The sequence below is a fragment of the Acipenser ruthenus genome, chromosome 19, assembly GCF_902713425.1.
Source record: "Acipenser ruthenus chromosome 19, fAciRut3.2 maternal haplotype, whole genome shotgun sequence".
Taxonomy (NCBI): domain Eukaryota; kingdom Metazoa; phylum Chordata; class Actinopteri; order Acipenseriformes; family Acipenseridae; genus Acipenser; species Acipenser ruthenus.
Window position 1 is genome coordinate 27,596,289 of NC_081207.1, and position 24,618 is coordinate 27,620,906.

The 24,618-nt window shown below is 36.5% G+C and overlaps 3 protein-coding genes across 5 annotated transcripts in view; all 3 read left to right on the forward strand.

The window, feature by feature from the left end:
* Nucleotides 1-3,545, forward strand: part of itfg1 (integrin alpha FG-GAP repeat containing 1) — a 93,320-nt gene extending 89,775 nt beyond the window's left edge. For both annotated transcript variants that reach the window (XM_034041156.3, XM_034041155.3), the window contains exon 18: nt 1,222-3,545. In XM_034041156.3, the coding sequence (XP_033897047.2) occupies nt 1,222-1,281 (60 nt within the window). In that variant the 3' untranslated portion in view covers nt 1,282-3,545. The remainder of the gene's footprint in view (nt 1-1,221) is intronic.
* Nucleotides 1-24,618, forward strand: part of LOC117424615 (vacuolar protein sorting-associated protein 35) — a 198,878-nt gene that overhangs the window by 74,543 nt on the left and 99,717 nt on the right. The window lies entirely within an intron of this gene.
* On the forward strand, nt 5,479-22,594 carry LOC117424329 (neuropilin and tolloid-like protein 2). 2 transcript variants are annotated; one of them, XM_034040564.3, is made up of 9 exons: nt 5,479-6,058; nt 10,853-10,909; nt 11,482-11,622; nt 13,612-13,860; nt 14,496-14,540; nt 14,631-14,761; nt 17,905-18,133; nt 20,961-21,074; nt 21,664-22,594. In XM_034040564.3, the coding sequence occupies exons 1-9, from the start codon at nt 6,049-6,051 to the stop codon at nt 22,248-22,250; spliced, it is 1,563 nt and encodes a 520-aa protein (XP_033896455.2). In that variant the 5' UTR covers nt 5,479-6,048; the 3' UTR covers nt 22,251-22,594. The 2 variants fall into 2 exon arrangements, with proteins under 2 accessions (XP_033896455.2, XP_033896456.2); XM_034040565.3 differs by having other exon boundaries at nt 14,634-14,761.

Here is a 24,618-nt window from a genome sequence, read left to right on the forward strand (position 1 = left end):
TAGCTGTGCAGTTGAAATATTTGAAGGTATCCTAACTGTCCACACAGTATGAACTGTGCCAAATATTTAATAGTGAAATGACACAAAAATAAAAACTAGATGCCACTGCAAATGTATGTAATTGAAGTCCATTAGCAAGGCTGTGCTTTTTGACATCAAACGCTGCTGTTTGGTGTAATTCATTGTTAGGCACACCACTCTATTGGAAAAACAGTACAGTAATGCAAAACCGAACAGATTGATTAAAGGCAGTATATTCAGCGCAGAACCGGTTTTATTAGCGCTTATTCAAGCAATTCATTCTTTCTGTCTTTCTGGCTGAATAAAATGTGATGACATCTACTTTAGAAGACAGTTTGGCATTGTGATTCGCAAAGATCCAAGATAATGAAGTTCGGGTTATAGATCAGCTCCTTGCTGTTGACATCAGACTCCTTTTGCCTGATCTCCCAAACAAAAAGACATTTGAACACTTGCCATTTAAAAATATCAAAACAATACATCACAATGATAAGCCAATATGAAACTGTAATGTAACAAAATAAATAAAAAAATTCAGTTAATCCATTTGAATGAACATAGATTGAATGGCAGCCCAATCCAAGTGGAAAAGCATTCCTTCTGAATCTGAACTGTTCCAAGTAAATAATTCTGTTTATGAGAAACCTTACAGATTCAGCTCTATCGCAGAATAAACTCACCCCGTCTTGGCAACAGGGAACTTGTTGCACTTAAGGCTGCTGTCTTTGATCACCAGTTGTGTGATCTCATGTTGTGTTGCTCATGGAAATAAAGCCTTCGTTTGTGAAATGCCTGTCGGTGGAGCTTACGTTATATCAAACATTCTTAATTATGTAAAATGGAACACAATGTACACATTGACATTCTCGTAATCACAAAAACGGTAATGCGATGGTAATATGCAAATACCTGTCATTACAGTGTATGGGGTCACCATTTGTTATGGAACCCATGAATGAGTCAATGATCTCAACCCTCTAACTAACTTTTACAGAGATGGTCCTCCAAAGGGTCATGCAACAGGCAGGTATCATTTTGTCTACAAAACTTGGATTCATAAGACAAGTGAATAGGCCTCACTTGCCTTAATATTTTTAGAATATAATGATTATTTAAGTTGTCGATATGGTTATACTTTAAGACCCAAGTGAATGTGTTTGATATTGATGCTCCACTGCTTCCTGTGTTTTATTTCTGTAGAAAGCGGACGACAGGGAGAAACGCCAGGAAGCTCACAGATTCCATTTCGATGCCATGTGAAAACACCAGAGTCCTATAATGGCTGTTTACCCGCTATTGGAACAAGGGCCTTCTGTCACATATGTCAATGGAATGGATGGTTAGGAACTGTGTAATTTTAAAGAATGTTTTGCTATTTATTAAGGTGAATTAAAATCTGATTTGAGACCGCTTGACAGCTGCTTTGTATTATGTTTACTTCACAATCAAAAGGAAATGGGTTAGGATTGACTGTACAACTGTTAATTATTACGAGATGAAAAAACAACTGCACTGTATGTTGCTGAAACGTCAGCTTCTGACACATTTTCTGTTCGAGATTTTTAGCACCAGAAATATTATCTTGATTAAAGAAAGAATTGTTGTTTTAACTCTTTCAACACTGCAGAACTATATATATATATATAGCACTTGGAATGGCAACTGAAAACTACGAACTGCTATAGTATAGGAAAGGCAACTCAAAACTGCGAGCTGCTCTATTATAAGAAATAATAGGAGTAAACTCCTATATTCCCAGTAGGAGGCACCTAAAACTATTAAAATAGGTATTATGCAGTTAAGTTATTTAGTGCTGAAAGAGTTGAATAAGAAAAAAGTCAAAAGCTGAAGTTCCGTTTTTTGTAATAAAGTAACTTTGAACATGACTAAAAATGTAAAATACCCTTGGGGGAGACATATCAAGAAAATGTGTTTGTACTGTGTTAAATGTTCATTTGTTACATTGAAAGCAGCATGTGCATACAGTAAATTATGTGTTTCACTTAACAATTATTTCTATATTGTTCTTCCTACACTCCAGTTTTTGCATTCTGTAACTGGCTACACATGTATGTTCAGGCAAACTGAATGATATGAATGGGACTGGGAGTTGCACTGTTCCTTGGTACTTGCTGGAGCTGAACCCACTTGTAAAGTCCTTTTCATTGACATTCATTCCTTAAGCTTTGTTTGCCAAGTTTTTTTTTTTTTTTTATGCACGGTTATTAAAATCAGTAGAAATGCCTTCATGCAATAAGTGCTGCTATACTAATACTACTGAACCATTTAATTCAAACTATTCCTGATGGTCAAGCTTAATTATGTATTGTGGGTATTATTTTATGTTCTGGGCTAATGTATTTTCTGTCACTGTGTATTGATCAGTTTGGTTTTGTATATTGTAATTGAATGCAGAAGGCCACTAAGGCTAAGTAAATGTCTTGCATCTTACAAATTAGTGAAACCTATTCTGCTTATGCATTACTCATGCTTTAACTTTTCAGGGTTGGGGGTGTAAGGTGGTGATCTGTTTGTCACAGATAAATAAAGATGTGTACTACTTTATTGTTGTGGTAATAACAAAATGCATGCAAACTTCCCTGTAAAATTATTAAAAATAATATACAACAAGGATTCTTAGCCTTCAAGCAAGACTTCTGTTTCAATAGAAAACTCCCTTTGTTCAATGGCTTCTGAAATGCTTTTGTGAAGGAAAACTTTTAAGCCCAGTATAGTGACCAACCAGGATTATTCCTGAAAGAATGTTGGTTCTGTACAAAGCGTGTAACTAAGAGTATCTTGCCGTTCCTCCATTATCAGTTCTCATAGTTTAGATTTTCATATTTGCGTATGATACTGAAGTCTTAAACAGAGCACTCCAACAAGCAAGTGCATTGGGCTTAATGACGCATGGCTTTGCCCTGAGGCAACAAACCGGTTTTAAAATGCTATTATGAATTGAAAATGAAAGAAAAGAAAGAAATGAAAAAAAATAATAATTCAGTAGAAGTTAGAAAGAATGTTGTCCTATCTGCTAGTGTCATCAGGCTTGGAACTCTTTCCTTCACAAACACAGATAACCTATGATTATAAAATTGGTGCAATACACTGAAAAAGTTTCATTAACAAGTATGTTTGGAGATATGGCTACAGGAGAGTTAAATCATTGAATATCTGTGGGGTTTTTTTTTGTTTGTTTTTTTTGTTTTTTTTAAATGCAACAAAAGATAACCAGAATAATGCCATGGTGTTTAGTGTTTTATTATAAGAAACAACATTGAAAATGCTGCGTTGCATGCTGAGATTTTGAACGCCTGGCACAGAAGGTGTTGAAAAAATAAGAATATTTGTTGTCACAATGATTAATATTGTTACTGTTTGTTTTGCACTTTATTCATGTTAAGCCAACTTTTGGTATAATAAGAAATGACCCAGTTAATTCCCAGCTGATAACCTAACCTGATGGATTCATAGACAAAGGGAATAAACAGCAGCAGATATAAATACCACTGCCCTAAAATTTAGAAACTTTTTTTTATTATTGATTGTATGTAATGTTATTAGGTGGGGTCAATAAATAAACCTTGGAAGAAAACACCAGCAGGGTTAATATAGTGAAAGAACAGCTGTACTGAAATCCTCCTGTTTTTATCATTAAAATAGACCCTGTGCTGTGATCTCTGAGAGTGTCATCCTCCATTTTAGGCTGTGCATTGAAACCCCCATATTTACTCGTGCTGGGTCTCCCCCCTCCCTATGTACCTCTCAGCCAGCATGACAATAATTTCTGTATAAACTGAATCCATAGAATCATCTTCTTGTCTTGTTGTTGGTGTTTTGTTTTTTGTGAGATTAACTTAATTTGTGAGTGCAATGAATCATTCAAATAAAAAAGTGTGGTTAAAAAAAAAGTGTGTATGTTATTTGGAAATGTGATTAAATTAAAGCTATTTGCGCTACACTACACTGTACCATAGTACTTTTTTTTGTGTGTGTGACCACATCAGTAGTATTTATTACGTGTGAATGAAGCACTCTTCAGTAGCAACCTGGTTAAAAAATGCGCTGTTCCCATAATGCTGATGCCTTAGGCGGGGTAACCGCATTTGATTGAATCTATAAAACGTCGCTGCAGTACGGTCGGTGGTCAGTCTGCAGGATCAAGTCTGTGTGAAACGAGCATTGATTATTTGGATGGAAGAGATGCGGGTCTAAACACTGCTGAGCACAGCGATTAGAGTTACTATCTTAAAAATAGTAACATTTTTCTTTCCAATAATTTAATAAACATTAGCAGAGTTGATCACTATGAGAAATCGTCTTACATTATTTTAAAAAATACCCTTATGCAGAAAATAAGAACTAATAATTTGAACTGTAATTTGAGTATGTTCGGGTTCCTTGTTTATATTGGCATTTTAATAAGCTAAAAGAGTTACACAATCCTATTAAAATGGTTCAATAATAAACTTTTCTACTGGCAGCAGTCTTTTTTGTCTGTCTCATTAGGGACACTCAAATCGTTTTACAATGGTTCTGTGTTAAGTTTAACCCTAATATTCCACTCCTTTAACCGCGAAACGACACGCCAAGAGATTCAAACTGATCAGATTTAATATTTTCAAAGCGCAACTAGATATCATCTCAGTCGCTTCTCATGAAAAATTAAAAATCAGATATTTATTAATTTCGGTGTATTGCAGGCATAAATATTGAGTGTGCAATGCGTCTTATTACATTTTTACTTGACTGAGTAGCTGACTGGATTCAATGATTTTCCTTTATTTTTTTAAATAAATAGTCACACAATACGCCATCAAAATATTATGGTGTATTTACTGGGTGAGAACAACAGCTGAAATCTCAGCAAATCTGTAAAGGGAACTCTATAAATAAATATAGTATATAGCGTTTGCATATTGGAAACTTAACTGTACAATTAAAAAAAAAAAAAGATACAGTTTGAATGTAACACAAAACTATGTTGTCCTTAAAACGTAATGCCTAATTTTGAGCATTCAGTATAAACGATTTAAACGTCTCATGACGCTGCATTTGATTTCATATATATATATATATATATATATATATATATATATATATATATATATATATATATATATATATATAAGGAAGAGCACTGTTCTGCAAGAAATGTAAATTACGAGCGCGAGAAGTTAACTGGAAAGTTTATTTTTAAACATGCACTGGATTCAAGAAAATATTTGTACTACTATGCATCTAAGCTAGATATAAAAATAGCATATAATAATTTAGTAATATTGGTGTCAGAAACATAACAATTGTATTTTTTTCCACAAATCCAATTTTGCAATGCCTCCTTGTTCACAGTCTACTCGACTGCAATTTAATTTGATTGACAGCTATACCTGCAGCGCGCCGCAGAGACTCGCGGTAAATATTTCGCCACAGGTTGCTGTGGTTGTTATACTTGCTTTAAGGGAACCATAAGATGTGGAGGCATTGTGGACCCTTCCCAAATGAAGCAGTATGAAACAGTAGTCTAGTGGAAATTGGAATTGCTCACTCCTGGTGGATGTGAGGGGGTGCACGCGTACAGGCTGCTCATTCAAGCAAACAGCACTAAGGTCTTAAATGTGCTTCATTTAGTGCCAACATTTCATTTCAGCAGGGAGACCAGACCCTCTAGTCTGATTACTCGCTGTTCTTGCTCAACATGCTGAGACATTTTACAGTCTTTCCACTCCCTCTGCTAGAGTGCAAGATTGTTGCAATTTATAAAGCACAGACTACCGACGCTTTTGGAAATATGCTTAATGGGATTAAGGGCTGTATTTCATACATTCTGGGGGGGAAGTGAAGATCTGGGGGTGGTTCTTTTTCTGTTCGGGAGTCCCGATTAATTTCGCTGTCACGGGGCGATTGGATTAAAGCGGTTGAAGTTTGGCATGTTCTTTGCATGACTCCGAGTTTTTGTCTCGCAATAGCAAGATTAAACCACGACTGGCAACTAAGGAACTGGATGAATTATATAAAGAGGTGGAAATGAACAGAGGTAAGTTTCAGAAAGTGAGAAAATAAGAATTATCAGTGGCTTGTCCGATGGATACATATACCTGTACTGGACTATGCACATTGAGGCAATTTTTTCACCATCGACTATATGACTGTTTTACTACTCCTGTATCGTTTCAGCAAAGTTTAAGATACAAGATCCATAATTCGGTTTATGCGCAATAATGTAGAATAAAATTGGACTAAAAACGCTCTTTTTCTTACTAAATGGCGAGTAGTACATTTCCTTTAAATCAAAAGTATTGTTATACATACTGTAGTTGCCTATCACCTCTCCCACTATCTTTTTTGTTTTCCTAATAAAAATCCAGAAGAAGTTCGCCATCTAGAGGTTGAAAAAACACAATGGCGTTTCACATAAAATTGAAAGAAAATATATAGATATATAGAAATGTAGTGACACATACAACTTAAATGCATAACAAATTTCTAGAGTGGCATATTCGGTTGCATCCTGCAGACTTTATTTCATTGATCATATATATAATACTGATATGTGTTTAAAATAAAGCCAATTTAATTACCGAAAACCCTGCTTTGTCGTTCTCTATATATTGATATTCACATTAAGTTCAATCATATGTGGTTCAGAACCTGTGGTTTAGTACTGTTTTTCTTTTTTTTTTTTAAACTGCTTTGGAATATGGTTTATGACTCGTTAGGACTGGCTATCGGTGGACGGTGCTGAAGGGACAGCTCCCAGTGAAGAGACCCGTCAACGAAAAACAAAGAAACACGTTTTCTGTTCGAACCATTAGTAGTCTCATGTTGTATTTACTGAATTTTCGCCCCACCGTTTTTATTCTCTCTGCAAATCGCAAATAAAATGGTGGAAACGTAAGTTATTTATAACGTTGTATAATCAGCTTTTAGTTTGCGTTTTAAAAAAAACAACATGTGTAAACTTAGCACTGATGTAAATTATTTGAGAATGTGGCCCTTTTTAAATTGTATTTCATTTTATTTTCGTTTTAAGAAACGTGCTTAACAAGCGCTTGAAAAAAAAATGTCTTTGTTCACAGTACAGCATTTCTATTGGCGTACTGCAATGCCCTGTTATGCTCTGCCCTCAGTAATAGCACGCCCAAAAATACTGTAATCAGATTCAGAATTATTGTGATGCTAGTTATCAGTTAAGACTCTACATGAACAAATTGTGCTTTATTGTTTTTGTCCAATAATTAGAATTACGTAAATTGGTAGTGCTCTAAGCTTGCAAATAATTAATTATAGGAGGTTGTGTGGTCCAGTGGTTAAAGAAAAGGGCTTGTAACCAGGAGGTCCCCGGTTCAAATCCCTCCTCAGCCACTGACTCATTGTGTGACCCTGAGCAAGTCACTTAACCTCCTTGTGCTCCGTCTTTCAGGTGAGGTGTAATTGTAAGTGACTTTGCAGCTGATGCATAGTTCACACACCCTAGTCTCTGTAAATCGCCTTGGATAAAGGTGTCTGCTAAATAAATAATAATTGGATACCGCTTACTCATTTTGATCTAAACTTATTGTTTATTTATCTAAATTACAGTACAATATGCAATTTATATTAGCTTGAATCAGGACTGCGATGTTCCACAACTAGTAAACAATGGGGGGGTTCTAGCTTTATTATTATTATTATTATTATTATTATTATTATTATTATTATTATTATTATTATTATTATTATTATTTTATTGTTAGTTGTACTATTTCGTACTCTTTGTGAACCCGGTGTGATTCTGTTTATGTTGAATTTAAACTAAGGGTTATACAGAACAGAACACACATGAAGAGAGGCTGTTTGAGTCTTAATTTCCATTGCTTACACAGCAAACAGTGACTTAGCACATGTATGCATTGTATATTGTCTGTAAAATGTCCATAGGCACTTTTCTAAACTGTGTTTGACATGATAACACACACTTTATTAACCTTGGTTTAATATTGATTTGAATATGCGTTTTGAACGCAGTAATAGATAGATAGATAGATAGATATATGAAGACATAGACTCTGTTTAGTCATCAACAATGTTGAGTAAAAGACCAGTCATAGTCCACTTGTTTGTTGTTCACAGAAACTGGGTGGGTAGCACACTCAGGATAGCTCAATTATATCCTTAAAATCATTTTAGACTTGATGTTGAAAAAGTAAAAAGCAAAATAAAATCTCCATCTAAAAAACAATTCTTTATTCTTTAAAAGCACGAAACACACAATGCATTTGACAATACATGTTTTCATCATGTGTTGAGAATTAAGAATAACATTAGGTGAATCCAATATATGTCAGTAAATTAAGCCATTTAGATTGAATAGGTAATTGAATCATTAATGAAAAGGACACAATTCAAGTTAATTGGTTCTGACATATACTTCAATGAATATGCTAGATGTAAATATCAAGATTCATTCAATAGGAGTGCAACTATAGAAATGTGAACGAACACACATGTTTGTGACAGATCATCAATACATACTCAAAGGTGACTCAGAGTAATGTTTTTAAAAATCAGTATTACATATAGTCAGTATTTCAAATTCAATACATATGAAACAACAGTTCGAGAGGATTAACATGGATTGTTACAACACAATACACATGCTTTAGAAACTCAAACTGATGATTTTTTAGAATAGTATATTGTGATGTACAGAAAATAATGAAGTTCAGATGTCTCGTTTAGACCATAAGGTTCCATGGATCTAAGTGCATAAATCCAATAAGCTTCTCTTTGTAACAATTTATTAACAATATTGCCACCTCTCTCCGAAAGGCATACTATATATATATTTTATTTTTATTTTTTTCTGCAATTGAATTAAGGACAGGCACAAATACAGCAGAACTCATTAAAGTTTGCCTCACTGACAGTCTTCTTAATATCTACATTAATACAGGCAGCTACCCACGTACAAAAATGTAACCATGTGACATGGCTGTTCAATCAGTTATACATAATCCCTGACATACCCAATATAAAATCTGTATTCTGCAAAGCTGTATCACTAATACCAGTTTCAAATCAGTTTCACTTAAAATAGGCAAGATAACAAATCTGACAGACTATTTTTATGGAATTTACAGTGATGGATGGAGTTCTATGAGGCTCAGTCTTTGGTCCCTTGCTTTTCAGTGTATTTGCTCCCTCTTGGCTCAATTATTAATAAATACAATTAGGGATTTCACTGTTATGCTGGCTACACTCAGGTGTATTGTTCCCTTCCTACAAAACCAGAGATGGCGGATTCTTTGCTGTCTCAGTGCCTGAGCGAAGTTCAATTATGGATGGCTGAAAACTTCTTGAAAATAAATCTTAGTAAAACAGAGGTATTATTAGTGGGCTACAAAATCAGTCTAGCTAAATCACTTAGTATTGAAGTCTCATCTGATGGTAATCTTCAGAACTGTGTTTGGATACCCACGTTAGCTCTGTTACGAGGCCCCATTTTATCATTTGAGAAACATTGCTAAACTGAGACCTATTTTATCTGATAAAGATGCTGAGATTTTGGTTCATGCTCTTGTTCTTTATCAGATGGATTATTATAATGCTCTTGTTTGCTGGCCTCCTTGATTCTAAGATACATCGGCTCTAACTAGTTCACAATGCTGCAGCTGCACACCAGCCTTTCACAACATATCACTCCCATTCTTAAATCACTGCACTGGCTTCCTGTTAAATTTAGGATTGATTTTAAAATCAATAAGGCACTACACAGTCTTGGTCCTCAATATTTGCAGGAACTGTTGGTGCCGTATGCTCCTAGTTGCATTTTGAGATCAGTAAATGCTGAACAATTGGTGGTTCCCAGAAGTTGCTTAAAATTAGGAGGGGCAAGGGCTTTTAGTTGTTATGCCCAACGCCTCTGGAACTCTGTGCCAATTTCTGTCAGAAATGCTGGCATAGCTGAATATTTTAAATATGTTTAAAAAAAAAACATTTGTTTTCCTTAGCTTATTTTTGAGCTGGATTGATTGGCCAATGGCTTTTTATTATTTTAAGAGTTTTTACTGTAAAGCGACTTGGGATGCTCTGCTGTATAAAAGCAAATTGCATTGTATTCTATTGTACTATATTGTTAGGGTGCTAATAGTAGGTGTTCAATTGGCTGGCGCTTTCCTATGCAAACCTAGAAAATATACATATAATGTAATTTAATAATTAGCTTGTTGGAATGACATAAAGGACAATATAAAGACTTGCCTACTGCTGTGCCCTGGCTTAACAAATGTTTTGCTTAAACTCCATCAAATTATTTTAATATCTTAAAAGCCCTTACTTCTTGATTGAGCTAGTGGCTGTATGGATAGCACCCCAGCTATAAACTGGGAAACTGTCAAAAGTAATTACATTAGAGAATATGTACTGGATATGCATTTAGGCTAATAAAATAGTCTATTCAATTGATGTAAACGGTGGCAGATCTAAATAGAGACATTGTTTAAATCATGCAAATATATCCATTTGGATTTGAATTTGTTTCACAGGCACTGATTTATATTATTATTATATAAACTGTGGTGGTAATAACATTAATGTACATTCCTCCATTCATCTAGAGCAAAATTCACGCACACCCATTTTTAATGATGTTTCCTGTCAACATTTTTACAGTTATGAATCAAGTGCTACATTTTAAAATGTTTTCAGTGCTTTTTACATTAAGGTTCAACTGGGTGACAGGAGTAAAATAAAATCTACCTTTTGATCTGTTATTGTGTGCTGTCAGGAAATTACAAAGGTGCAACGAGAATTTAAGATCTGGTCTGATTTCTTGTACATTTGTTTACAGCTTGGTTTCTCCTCATCCTGATAGAAGAAGGATTAGCACTGGCACAAAAAACACAAGGTACTTGTTTACTGTCCTGAAGCACTCCAATGCACCGCGCAATCTAAACATCCACATTGTTGATGTTCTTTCAAACAGTCATACATTTTATCAGGAGGGATAAAAAAAAAAACAATCAATAACTATAGACTTTTGGATTCAATACAGGTATGTGAAAAAAGAAAAATACTTTTTTGAACGGACACTACATAAGTCAATATAACTCCATACTTTATATCTAGATATTGTATCTTTTGGATAAACCTTATGTGATATTATATCTGTAAACTTATGAATAGACTGTTAGTCCTAAAAAATCTGTTATTTATGGAGTTGGTGTTAAACATTAAAGGAAATATTTAAAATAAACAATGCATTATAATAGCCTGCATATAGAAAATCCACCAAAAGAACCAATACATTATTCTGAGGCATTGAACACATATAAAAGACAAGAAAGCTGTAAATGATTATGATTATTTGTTTTTAACCAATTATCTTTGATTTACCATACCTGTCTGTGCTTCCATTTTACTCTGCTTTGAGACGCTTTGGTTTTTCTATGATATTTCACGTGTCTTTTGTGACTTCAGATGTCCAAAATGTTGGAGCAAAGCTCAAACCTGGTGCTCAGTGTGGTACATGGATTCGAAACCACAATGGAGGATTGTTCACCTCCCCGAACTACCCTGATACCTACCCCCCGAACAAGGAATGTGTTTACATCTTGGAAGGTAAGCCAAACTGCCATTGCCTTGTGATAACTAACTGTTGTATGGGTTGGGATCATCACTGAATTCATGCATGTTCAGAACTACAGTTTTTTTTTTTATTAAGTTCAATCATAGCTGGCTTTACTCTTCGGTAGCAAATGTAGGCAAAAGTGAAAAAAATTCCACAGACTCCTATAGAGGAAAAATGACTACTACTCCCAGTATGTACCCCCAATGGATAACTTAAGCGTACAGCATCGTGGGGATTGGCTAAATATTTGATACCTAAGTATTGAAACCACAAAAAACAATAGTTTCAGAAAATAAATGCATTTTGCAGTTATGATTCAGCTGTGAACCACTTTACAAAGACAGCAAGACCATTTCTGACCTCCCTGCACCCCTATAGGAACCTGAGAGTCCTCATTAAAAGAGAGGCTCAGGCTTACAGCGTACACAGCACTCTTCAACCGCCAGCAAACATCATTATTTTCAGCAGGAGGGTTACCTTTGCAAAGTCTGTCTTTTAGTATTTACAGGCTCATTTGGAAGGGTTTTTAATGGCTGCTGGTGCTTGCTGTTAGAACATCTGCTGGCGGGGTGCCACTGTGGCCCAAGCCTGCCCCCTAATATTTGATCTGAGTGGAGGATAGCACAAGACAGTTGAGTTAAATTAGTGCAAAAAGACTGAGTGCTGTAGTATAACAGGAGCTGTATGTCTCATACAAGTTCTGTGACCCTGCAACAGGCAACATTGCTAAATGGTATTGTCAGTATCATGAATATTTCAGTTTGTCCTGCATGTTTACTTTCCAATGGGCCCGAAGCAGCTTGTCTACAGCAATGTCTATCTGCTGTGTAAATACACGGTCCATAAACACACAGCAGTGGTGGAATTATTGTATGATCACCTAACTATTAAAACCACTGATGTATAACCTAGCCTCAACCCTAATCCTAATCATTGTTGACAGTTATTACTGGGAAAACTGAGAATTTAATAAAGGAGCCAGAGGAGCCATGCGCTCTAACTTTTTGGCAAAACAAATGTGTGCACAGCGAAAAAAAGGCACCTGTATAGGCCTATGCAGCCTATGCAACCGCGTAGGGCCCTGCATATTGCTTCCCTTGGTCTTGAATTTGGATGCTCGCTCGCACCGCACCACTGTCCAAATTTTGTATGTACTGTACATTAGGCTAATGTCGCTTTAAGGAATCATCCCACTGGGACCCACCCCACACAAGCGTGCAACCGTGGCTAAACGTACAAACATAGTAGCAGCAGTTGTTGTAGTAGTCGTAGTATTATTGTTGTTGTTGTTGTTGTTGCAAACTTTGATAGACCTGCTTCAATATTTGACATACTTGTTATATTGCATTCATTATCCGTAGAAATACTGCATTAAAACTACTTTTTTTTAACGAAATTGGTAGTTTTTCCATGATAGTAATGTTATCTATTGTACAGGTTTGGCAACGAGACAAAGGTATGGCTATTTTTTTCTGTTGTAATAGCAGCCATTAACAAAACTTTATGGAAGTACGAGCTTGGTCTCTTGCATCAAGTAGCCTATTACATCTTACGTTGATATATCAACACCAGTTAAACCATCTTTCTGTTCCAGGCCTTTTTTTACGTTTTTAAACCCAAATATATATATATATATTTTTTTTTTTTTTTTTTTTTTACAATAGACGTGCTTAAAATGAAATTGGTCCTGCAAAGCCCCCCATCCAACATTCCCCTCTACACTTTTAGAAAGGCTCCAGCGCTGTTGTTCTAGCTCAAACATATATTGTGAAGAGATTATGTTACCATAACCGGCTTTACTACATTAGGAAACGCATTGGCAATGCAAAAAACACCTTGAAAACTGTAGAATCCAAGAGATACGAGTGGCCTTGAATACTGCATTTCCCCCAAGGTACTGGAGCTGCAGGAGGCTTGTATTTGAGACATTATTCTTCATGAATAAATGTAAATGTTTTACATTTCTATCTTGTACAAAGCTGCACCACGTCAAAGAATCGAGTTGAGCTTTGACGACCCTTACTACGTTGAGCCTTCCTTTGAGTGCCGCTTCGATCACCTGGAGATTCGGGACGGTCCATTCGGGTTCTCCCCTCTGATCGATCGCTACTGCGGCCCGAAGAGTCCCGGCTTGGTGAGATCCACGGGGAGGTTCATGTGGATAAAGTTCACAACGGACGAGGAACTCGAGGGGCTGGGTTTCCGTGTCACATATGCATTCGTACCAGGTACTTGTCTTTTTAAGGGCCTAAAGTCTGCCTGTCAGGGACTTAGATTGAAAGATATATCTCATCTCATATTTGAAAAAGCAACAGACTCAAAGGGGTCTGCAATTGATCTAAATGTCGACATTGTTTAAATCAATAAAATAAGGAGGTTTGGGGAAACCAATATCTCTAACAGTGTGTGTAAGTCTCTTTGGAACGTTTGTCTTTAAAAGTAAAATGACAGGTTTGTTCCCATTTTATTTTTAAACTATGGCGGCATTGAGATTTGCCACTGTTAAGATCAATTGTATAGACCATAAGTACTGATTTATCACAATTTCTAATGATTTTTATAATGCTAACCTCGATTCTCTGCTTTTACCATGAATGGCTGTTTTTTACCATGCTCCCACTACAGTATACAAGCACTATACTTTTACCACAACATTCCTCAGTACATTTTGATATGAAACTCTTGTTAATAACATCTGTAAGCAAAAGGTTGATTAGAATTATTTTTGCTGTTCTCTGTTGTCTTTACTTGCTGTGTGTTTTTTAATAACCGTGTGATTAGTTTGTTTTAGGATTGTATTTCTGTCAGGCTTCTTTGATTTGCACGCACACATAGTTTTTTTTTCTCCTTTTCTTCATTACAGATCCAGATTTCACATACCTGGGCGGAATATTAAGTCCCATTCCAGGTCTGGTATTTCAGTTTTTCATTGCCTTGTTTCATAAAATTTTAAGCTGGCTTTTTTTCTGGCGTTGACTGCAGGCTTTCTCCCTCTCAGCAGACTGCCAGTTCGAACTCTCCGGAGCCGATGGAGTAATTCGCTCAGGTCAAGTCGAGGAGGATGATAAAATCAAGCCTGGTCAAGCCGTTGACTGCATATGGACAGTTCGAGCCCCTCCTAAAGCTAAAGTAAGTCACATGGGACAGGAGTGATGAAATGTGTTTGAAAAAAATCTTTATAGCATTTGGGTTTCATGCGGAGATCAACTAAACTGTAGTATGGACAAGAAAGTCCTGAATTCGAGGCAGCCTTACAACATTTGACACTACAGAGGTCTTTGTATTGAATTCTACACAGGCAGTTTATCAGATGGTCCTATATATTTTCAACCAGCAGTAAATTGTTAAAACAAGAAACAAGACCCAGAATTGCCTTGACTGAACATTGCATTATAGAAGTGGTAGGTGCTGTGCCTTTTATATTAACACAAAGGTAACCTTTATCCCTGTCTCGCTCTGCGTCAGCTTGATTCTAGTGAAAAATAGGAATGCCACATGCAAAGACATCTAAGATTACTATCCTACCTCAGCATAACCCACATTTCAGAACAGGAGAAGATCATCTTTAAAGCTCTTACTTGCTCATAAGCATCAGCATTTAACAAGAAATATAACATTGCTTCTTCGAGCACATTTCGTAGACACCAGTAACCCCCGCTCAGCAGCAAAACCTGCACTTCTGGTAAGGACATGTCATTAACCAATAAAACATGTGCAATATTTATAAGCAAGCTTATAATGTTATATTTTGAGGTTTTGTGCATGTGCTTCTTGGAATAATGTATAAAAATATCAAGTAAATTAAAGAAGAGCTAACCAATGTTCCATCTTGTTAGCATTAGATATTATCACAAATCACATTTTCTTCTGTTTGAGACCTTTTGGGTCTTTGCTTGTGTTTGTATACTTCAGTTAGGAATGTGCAAATATTTGACTGTCCCCCAATCACATTACTCATTTTTGCCATGATCCAAGACCTTCTGAAAATGAGCATATGTACCACAGATAAATTCAGAAAATAAATGGCTGTGGAGCTACTTCGCTGATCCCAATAGAAAAACTTCTGAAAGTGGTTTCATTATTTATACTATGGAATGGAAGGTTTATAATAGATGCATAGGGTTTAAGCACTCTTGTACACAGAGCAGGACTAACTCTACCGTCCTCTACCGTTCAACCGTCCTTCATGAATTGGAAAACTCTGGCATTCTATAATTGAACAGCTATAGTAATTAAATATTAACAGAATTCTTAACACCCTACAAAGGTGATCAATCATTCATTCCTTTCAAGTTCATTATCAATTTACTTATTCCATCTGCTTCTATATTATAATTTCTGCTACCTTCTCCATTTTCTTGTTTTATATATATATATATATATATATATATATATATATATATATATATATATATATATATATATATATGAAGAGATGAAGAGCCAGCGAACATTTGAAGGACATGCTGCAGAAAAAAAAAAATACTGCGGAAAATGCAAATAGATTCATTTGTTACATATATAAAGGGATATTTAACAAAAAAGGGTGACACTTTTTATTATATTTCTGTTTATTTCTGCCACCTAGCTTACTAACATACAAATGTGTCTCATTTTTGTTGATGGTTAATTTTATAATAACCTATTCGTAATCTAATAAAACATGTTCAGCAAACATCAGATACGGGCATCTCAAAATGTCTTATATATTGCAGATATTCTGATTGACTTTGCATTTATATTTGAAGAAAATTGGCTATATATAGCCTAATTCAATACTTGAATTACTTATTAGTTTGGCAGCTATCAAATGCAATACTAAAGTTATTCATCTTTCCCTTTTGTTTTTGTCTAATTTATGCTGAATGGAGAGATGGAATCTTAAGCAGGTCTCATTTGCATGGCAATTCTGTAAGATTGAATTGCTTTTGACATCACCTGCCTTATTTTTTTCTCTACAGAATTACCATGCTATTATCGCCAAGAGATTAACTGAAATAGGGGTCACACATGGCAAACTTTCAAAACAAGTATTTGAAATGATGTACAATAGTGACTGATGGGTTGTTCCTGATCTTACATTTGGCTTTATATAGGCGATATAACCAAGTCTGGTACTGATGCCTGTATTTCACACCCTGATTGGCCTACCCCTTCATTAAACCCCAGAAGCATCCAATACTTCTCTCTGGAGCGGCTTGGTTTTCCTAAAGCAGCTCTTGTATGCAATACAATTACAACTGAACCTGACACTGCAGTAAACAAGAACTACGTTTTTTGTGTGTCTTTACAAGAATATAAAAATCAATCTGATAAAACTGCCAGGAAATGAGCCAGACAGGGCACTGCTAAGGTTGATAAAATTGAGTTCAAAATTGAAAGCATTCTATCACATAGGAATGGAAGGAATGATTATTAGCAATCCCAGCGCAGTGCCAAGGAGCTTCAGCCTGGACTAGTACAATACAAACTTATTCACACAATACAATGATCGTCCACCCCCAGGTTAGATAGGTTGAGCTGCTGAGACTTTAGAGGTAAATCTCTATCACACTAAGTCAAGTAGACATTGAATTGTCTAAAATGTGATTGAGGATCCATTTTAATTTAAAGAATTTAAAATTTGAAATTTCCATATGAAGGGTTTTTAGTCCAATTAAAAAAAATATTGAATATATATATATTGATATATAGTGGCAGGACAGAGAGCCCTGTACACAGAAAATGTGTGTTTGTGGCAGGGAGAGGGTTAAAATCACCCTGCCAAACTAAATTGTTAATTATTGTTTAATTATCACCTGCACCTGGCCACCATTGTAAATTAGAGCCAGGTGCAGGGTATTTAAAGGAAACAGCCAGTCTGCTCAGGGCTGCTGTGTGAATACGCCTGACTGTGCGTGTACGTACAGCTGTAGTTAAAAGAAATTAGTGTAAAACCTTTTGATAATTGAAAAAAAACTGTGTTTTTGTTTGTTTGTTTTTGTTTAACAGGTAATCAGCTTAGCTGTCCTGTTTTATAGTTTAGGTTGCAGCGTGTTTTAGTTATTGCTCGAGTAGAGCTAGGGGTTTGTTTTTGTTTTGTTTATTTAGTTTTGTTTTTATAAATAAAAGTGCACAACCACGCTAAACTGCAAGTTCCTGTGTTGGGTCAGTGGTTTTTACAGGGCCAACGAACCCAAGAGTTGCAGCTCGGTTACTATGTGTATATATATATATATATATGGTGTATTGAGCTTTTTGAAATGTTTCAAATGTGCGGCTGTGTTTTTCAGATTTATCTGCGGTTTCTTGAGTACCAGATGGAGCACTCCAATGAGTGCAAGAAGAACTTTGTGGCGGTGTACGACGGCAACAGCGCCATCGAGAACCTGAAGGCCAAGTTCTGCAGCACCGTGGCCAACGACATCATGCTGGAGACGGGGACCGGTGTGGTGAGAATGTGGGCCGACGAGAGCAGCAGGCTCAGCCGCTTCAGAATGCTCTTCACTTCCTTCGTCGACCGTAAGCCACTGTCCAATTCATTGCTTTGTGGTTAAATGTACTAAACTAATATAGTACAGAGCCTGTTTGTTGTTCTATGATGTACACAACACAGTGAATTAGTGAAAGGCCCTTTATATGTATCTGCACAAAGAGCCTTGTGTAAATGGGCAGTCCCTCACATGACTGATTGGAATTGAATCCCTGATATACGTTTAATTGATAAATAAAGAGTGCAGTGTTTGAGGAAATCACAGAGCAGATACAATGGAAAGAGTGCTTTTATACTAAGGACAGTTGTGTCCATGTCGTTTTTTGTGGATTTAGAATCCCAATGAAAGTGAATGGCAGAGGGATTCCACTTACAATACAATTCATATATACAATTAAATGTTGCCAAGGCAGCTGAAGTGATAGACTTGGCAGCACCTGCTTACCCAAATTAGTAATATTTATTTCATGGTCTTGAAAGTAATAACTGATTTGAAGAGTTGATACTGTTAGCTCTATGGGTCCTTCTAGAAGTTTTGCTGCATATTTCCACACCCAATTCTCTAGGCATTATGTAAAGGTACTGAACTATGTTGCTTATTCATTTATTTTGCAACTCAACATCATAAAGTAGACCCCCCAAATGACATTAAAAAAAGATCCAGCTTGGATGTAGGTTGGAGCAAAGGGTTAACAGAACTAAATATCTCCCTGTCACACCTAGATACACCAAGATGGCTGTAACTTTGATAATATTGTTTATTTCTTTGGATCAGCTCAGAAATAAAGCGAAGGACAAGTTTTTCAGCAGCACAGTAATGCAATCTGCATGACAGGTTCACTTCATGCTTAGCGGTGTATGTCTGACAGTAACTCACCACAGTCATCATAGAAGGACCTGAAAATGGCTGGCTGATAAAACAGAAAGTGGGTCAGATTCATTAAACATTTCCTCTGGTGCACACTATAACTCACAATGGCAGTGTAAGAGGTAAAACATTAACTTCAGTCGTTCTTCTTACTTTATTAGCTTTACCCTTTTACAAAAAAACAGTAGTCGTAAATATTCTAGTTTGTGTCCTTAAACAGGACTATGCACACGGACTCCCTCCCTTTTTGTGTGGTCTGCCTGAGAATGTTACCCTCTTTTTGTATTCCATTACTGGTGCCAGCTGTAATGGAATCTTTCTTTGTAGACCAGATTGTTTGTTAACAAATGTAGCAGCAAGGCTGTGTAATGGTCAGTGTTGTGTGGTTCATTGCCATTATGGATTCTGTACCTCGTGGGTGAAATGAGGTTGAAAGCTTAAAAACCACAAACGCCCGGCTCTATGAAGCAAAGCGGTGGTTCAGGCAGGGAACTCCCTTTTAATCAGCCAATCAAATCAGGCTTATCAAGTGTCGATAATCAGACAATTGTCAATCGAAATAGCAGTACCCTATCGCTAACAACTTAATTACTTGTCCAATGATCGTCGGGGAAGGGATTCAAATCTTACCTGATCCATTACCACCCCGCTCCACTTATTAGCGGAAAAAATGTATGGGCAGGGGTTCCCCGGGGCGATGCCAAAGATGTATTATATGTTAAGTGTGCTATCCAAGAACGTATAGTATGCATAAATGTGTTATCATGTATAATCTGTAATAAATATTAATGTGTCACATGAGTTCTCTGATTGACTTTGCATAGTGGTTAAGACACTCGCAGTCCACACCCAGCCTCAGCCCACTTATAGTTATAAGCCCTTTTCTTTAACCACTGGACCACACAGCCGCCAGTTATGTCATTTATCTTTATTTGTGCATTGGATAATCTAGTAATATGACAATAAGTGCGTATTGGCTCACAACAGCATGTAAAAACAATATTGATTAATTATTAATAATTGCAACACATTGCACACTGATGTCCCACTTTGTAGTGCTTTCATCCAGAGCAAACTAGCACAGTTTACTAATTAGGACATTGAACATCTAACTTACCTCGCGCCCTCAAACATTGCTAGTCTCTGGAGCTGGAATAAATATACAGTCCATTGGAGGGTAGTTTTTAAAATAACTAGTCCTCTTGGTCCACGTTGGTTGCCATATTTGTCACAGGGCTTTCGCTGAATTTTTCTATGATCAAGGCCTGGCAAACTTGCTTGATGGATGCACTGTTTAGTTAAACAGGATTTATGTCACATGGTAAAACGAGGGTCAAGATGGAATCATCATGAATTAACTCTACAGAAAACCCATAATTCCAAGCCTTGTGTTTAGATTAAGTGAATAGAAACCCATTATGTTTAAACAGCTGCAGTTTTATGTGCTTCTGCTGCTATTTAACAAAACAGAGCTCTGTTTCTACCAAAGCTATGCAAACTAGCATCACTAACAGTGCAAGCCTTTGGTGTATTTTTGTCTTTAAAATTATATGTAAAATATTAGAGAGGGCCCAGTTAGAATAATTGAAGTGGCTGTTGTATATAATATGCTGTTCTTTAGATCTGTTGAATCTGTTCAAACTATGCATTGGTAGTTGGGCTGTGGTTCCCAACTGGTAGGGTCCCCTGTCTCCTGTTTTACATTTCTACATGTCTAGTGACACCCCACAACATAAATTACTGCAGGCCCATTCTTCCCTTTCCTATTCTGTGCACCAGATTCTAGAGCAAGTAGCTTCAAATTACATTTTCTTAGTTTGTTTTATTCTTGTACTTTTTCATGAGATTTTTCGGAGTGGCTGCAATTTTGCAATGTCTGTCTGCTCCTGTTCACGTTGCCAGTCAGACACATTTTATAGAATATATCTAACAAATGGATTGTGCTGTTGTTATTCAGTCAGTGTTGATTCTAATGTGTTCTCCTTCAGCTCCCTGTTCCGGCAATACATTCTTTTGCCATAGCAACATGTGCATCAACAGTTCTCTGGTTTGCAATGGAGTTCAAAACTGTGTTTATCCCTGGGATGAAAATCACTGCAAAGGTAAATACCATAGAAATTGGAAATTGTGCCACATACTGCCATTCTGTATGCAGTGCGCATGAACAGAGACCCTGCTAAACTGTACTGTACAGTGTTGTATTCTGCTAAGCTCTTTTACACTGTTAATAAAGGGTAACCTCTACTGTCTTTAGTGAAAACGAAAAATTAAATGACATTACCGTCTTTGAAAGGAATGTGGAGTAAATTCTTATTCCTTCATACACGTCCATGGGGCTGCTGTTTTTCAGACATTATTAGTTTCAATTACTCCTGCTCAATTACAATTCATGAATGTTCTTTATGATTGGATAAGCAGTACAGAGGTTTGAAGTCATACTGTTGATTTAATTCCAATCCAGTAAAGTACTGCTTGTCTTTTAAAGGAATAAGGATCTGAATTAACATATTTGCATAAACCTGTATTTTGTTACCAGAGAAAACATTTTATATTTATGACAAGAGTGGGGTAAAAAGCAGTGTTGTACAAGTTAGTAGGAGCAGTTGACTGTGGCTCTTATCTTGGCTTTGAGAGGATAGTTGAGCCAAAGGGAGAGTTCAATCTGTTTAAAATTCCTTCCCTTCTCTTTAGAGAAAAAGACCAACGGCCTGTTCCATCAGATCACTAAAACACATGGCACCATCATCGGCGTATCTTCTGGGATAGTGCTGGTCCTCCTCATCATTTCCATCCTGGTGCAGGTGAAGCAGCCCCGCAAGAAGGTGCTGGCACGCAAGCCTGCGTTCAACAAGAGCGGCTTCCAAGAGGTGTTCGACCCGCCTCACTACGAGCTCTTCTCACTGAGGGACAAGGAGATCTCCTCGGACCTGGCAGACCTCTCCGAGGAGCTGGAGAACTACCACAAGATGAGGAGATCCTCCACCGCCTCACGCTGCATCCATGACCACCACTGCGGGGGCCAGCCCTCCATGGTCAAAGAGAGCCGCACCAACCTCAGCTCCATGGAGCTCCCCTACCGCAACGACTTCTCCCAGCCCCAGCCCATGAAGACATTCAATAGCACCTTCAAGAAAAGCTGCTACGGCTACAAACAGACTCATGACTGTGCCGAGCAGGTCATAGAAGACAGAGTGATGGAGGAGATCCCCTGCGAGATCTATGTGAGGGGCAGCAGGAATAATGACGCAGTACAGCGCTCAATGTCTATTGACTTTTGAAACGGAAATCTCCTGAGGAGATCAATATACCCATATGTTTGTTTTCACATGGAGGAGGACAGACTTTTAAAAACAATGCTTGCATTACTATTTTATTTATTTGTATGGGGGAATTTGTTTTTTTTCTTGAAGATGTCAGATTTAGTCTTATTTTGGATGTTGTTGCTTGGCTTTACTTAATGGCTTTTGCATTGGATAATTTAATAACTGGATGATGATAATGTAAATGCAGCTGCTGTATTACTAATCCATATTTTAAAAGCAGCCCATTCGTCCTCATGATTTTTTTTAACTGTTTGTTTTTCTTTGTTTTAAATAATAAAATAAAATATAAACTGAATGCCCATACATATCTACGTATCTATTTAGCCTGAATAATGATAAGACAAAAAACTAGCCCAGTGTAATCATCACATTATTTATAGCAGCTAGGAGCCATTTCTGGCTTCAAGTGGTGTTTGGGTTGACTGATCACCTTCTGTGTATTTCTATAATACCAAAACCATTAAGGTACAGTACATAACATTCAGAGATAATATTAACTGGGTTATGATCTCCTATTATGCCTATTTCAAAAATTGGAATAGGCATATGTTGGAGAAATATTTTACTACCTTATTTTGAATTTGAAATGTACTTTTCAAACCCTAGTAATGAGTAACAACTTAATAGGTTAATTTCATGCTGCACCACAAACAAAAAAGTAATGATTTACTGTTCATACATCTTGTGCTATAAAACAAAAAAATTAAGCAGGAAAAGGTTCACAATATGGTTTTAAAGAACGCCTTCCCTTATCTCAGGACTATCATGAGGTGCTGAAATAAAGTCTATTATGGGAGTTGGATCCATTTTGGGGTATCTATGGATCCCAATACCCTGGGTGACTTCAGGATTCTGTCAAGAGGTCTCACCTCAATTGAGAACATCTTCAACTAGAATGGAAGGCATGATCCTTGCTTAATTTTTTTTTTATTATTACTTATAAATTGTCTCCAACAGAGGTGATACCTCGGTCTTTGAAAAGTTTATTATATACAGTGCCTACTCGATTTTTCACCTTTCGATAATTCACTAAATTGATTATTCACTGTTGACAGTAAGTCCTGCATAAGGGTCCTTCTCTTATTCACTGATTCCAATAGCATGTTTTTGTTGATGTGGTAAGTCAGGCAGCAAAAAAATATGTTATTACTGAAGCAATATTAACTGCTGTTTTTTTTTTTTTTTTTTTTTTTTTACCAGTTAGCTTCCTTATAAAAATAAGTTATGCCAAGACTCACATCTAGAGGCAGTTAGACAAGGCTATAGTAGTATTATATGTGTTTATTATAATGAATTAGAAAATACACTTCATCACATGTACACAACATTAGTATGCATTTAATTTCTATTGCAGGCAACCACCACACACAATTTCAATTCCATTGCCGTGCTCTGCTGAAGCTTTGCTGACTGTAGAAAAACATTAAAAAACAGGTTTGATAGTGACTGACTAACTGACATTAGAAATGACGTGCAAACAATACAAGGAGACACAACTGTTATATATTAGACAGTTTAAAATCGGTCAACAGTAACTTGCATCAGTTATGAAATTATTCACTGTGAAATGGGATTGATAAGAACTGGTGCCTGGTGTAGTTATTTATAGAAAGTATTGCTGTATAAATTAAATTGCTGGTAGCTGCCTTGCAAAGAATGCATTAAGAATTCCTGTGAAAACAGTAATTTCAATGTCACAGTTGCCCGGCACCAGCATTTTTAAGCTCTGCTGTGCTATAACGCAACAAATTAAGGGAAACATTCTGAGTGATTTATGTCATCCATAACTATAAAACATTGACAGTGGTATATACAGTAATACTAAAAGAAACAGATACAAAATGATCTAGACAGCATTCAGAACTGGGCAGACACATGGCAAATGACATGTAATAGAGAAAAGTGTAAGGTACTGCACGCAGGCAATAAAAATGTGCATTATAAATATCATATGGGAGATACTGAAATTGAAGAAGGAATCTATGAAAAAGATCTAGGAGTTTATGTTGACTCAGAAATGTCTTCATCTAGACAATGTGGGGAAGCTATAAAAAAAGGGGCAAAATGCTCGGATATGTAGTGAAGACTATTGAATTTATATCAAGGGAAGTGAGTAAGACCTCATCTAGAACATTGTGTTCACTTCTGGTCACCTCACTACAAAAAGGATTTTGCTGTTGTGGGAAGAGTGCAAAGAAGAGCGACCAGAATTATTCCGGGTTTAAAAGGCATGTCATATGCAGACAGGCTAAAAGAATTTAATCTATTCAGTCTTGAACAAAGAAGACTACGCAGCGATCTGATTCAAGCATTCAAAATTCTA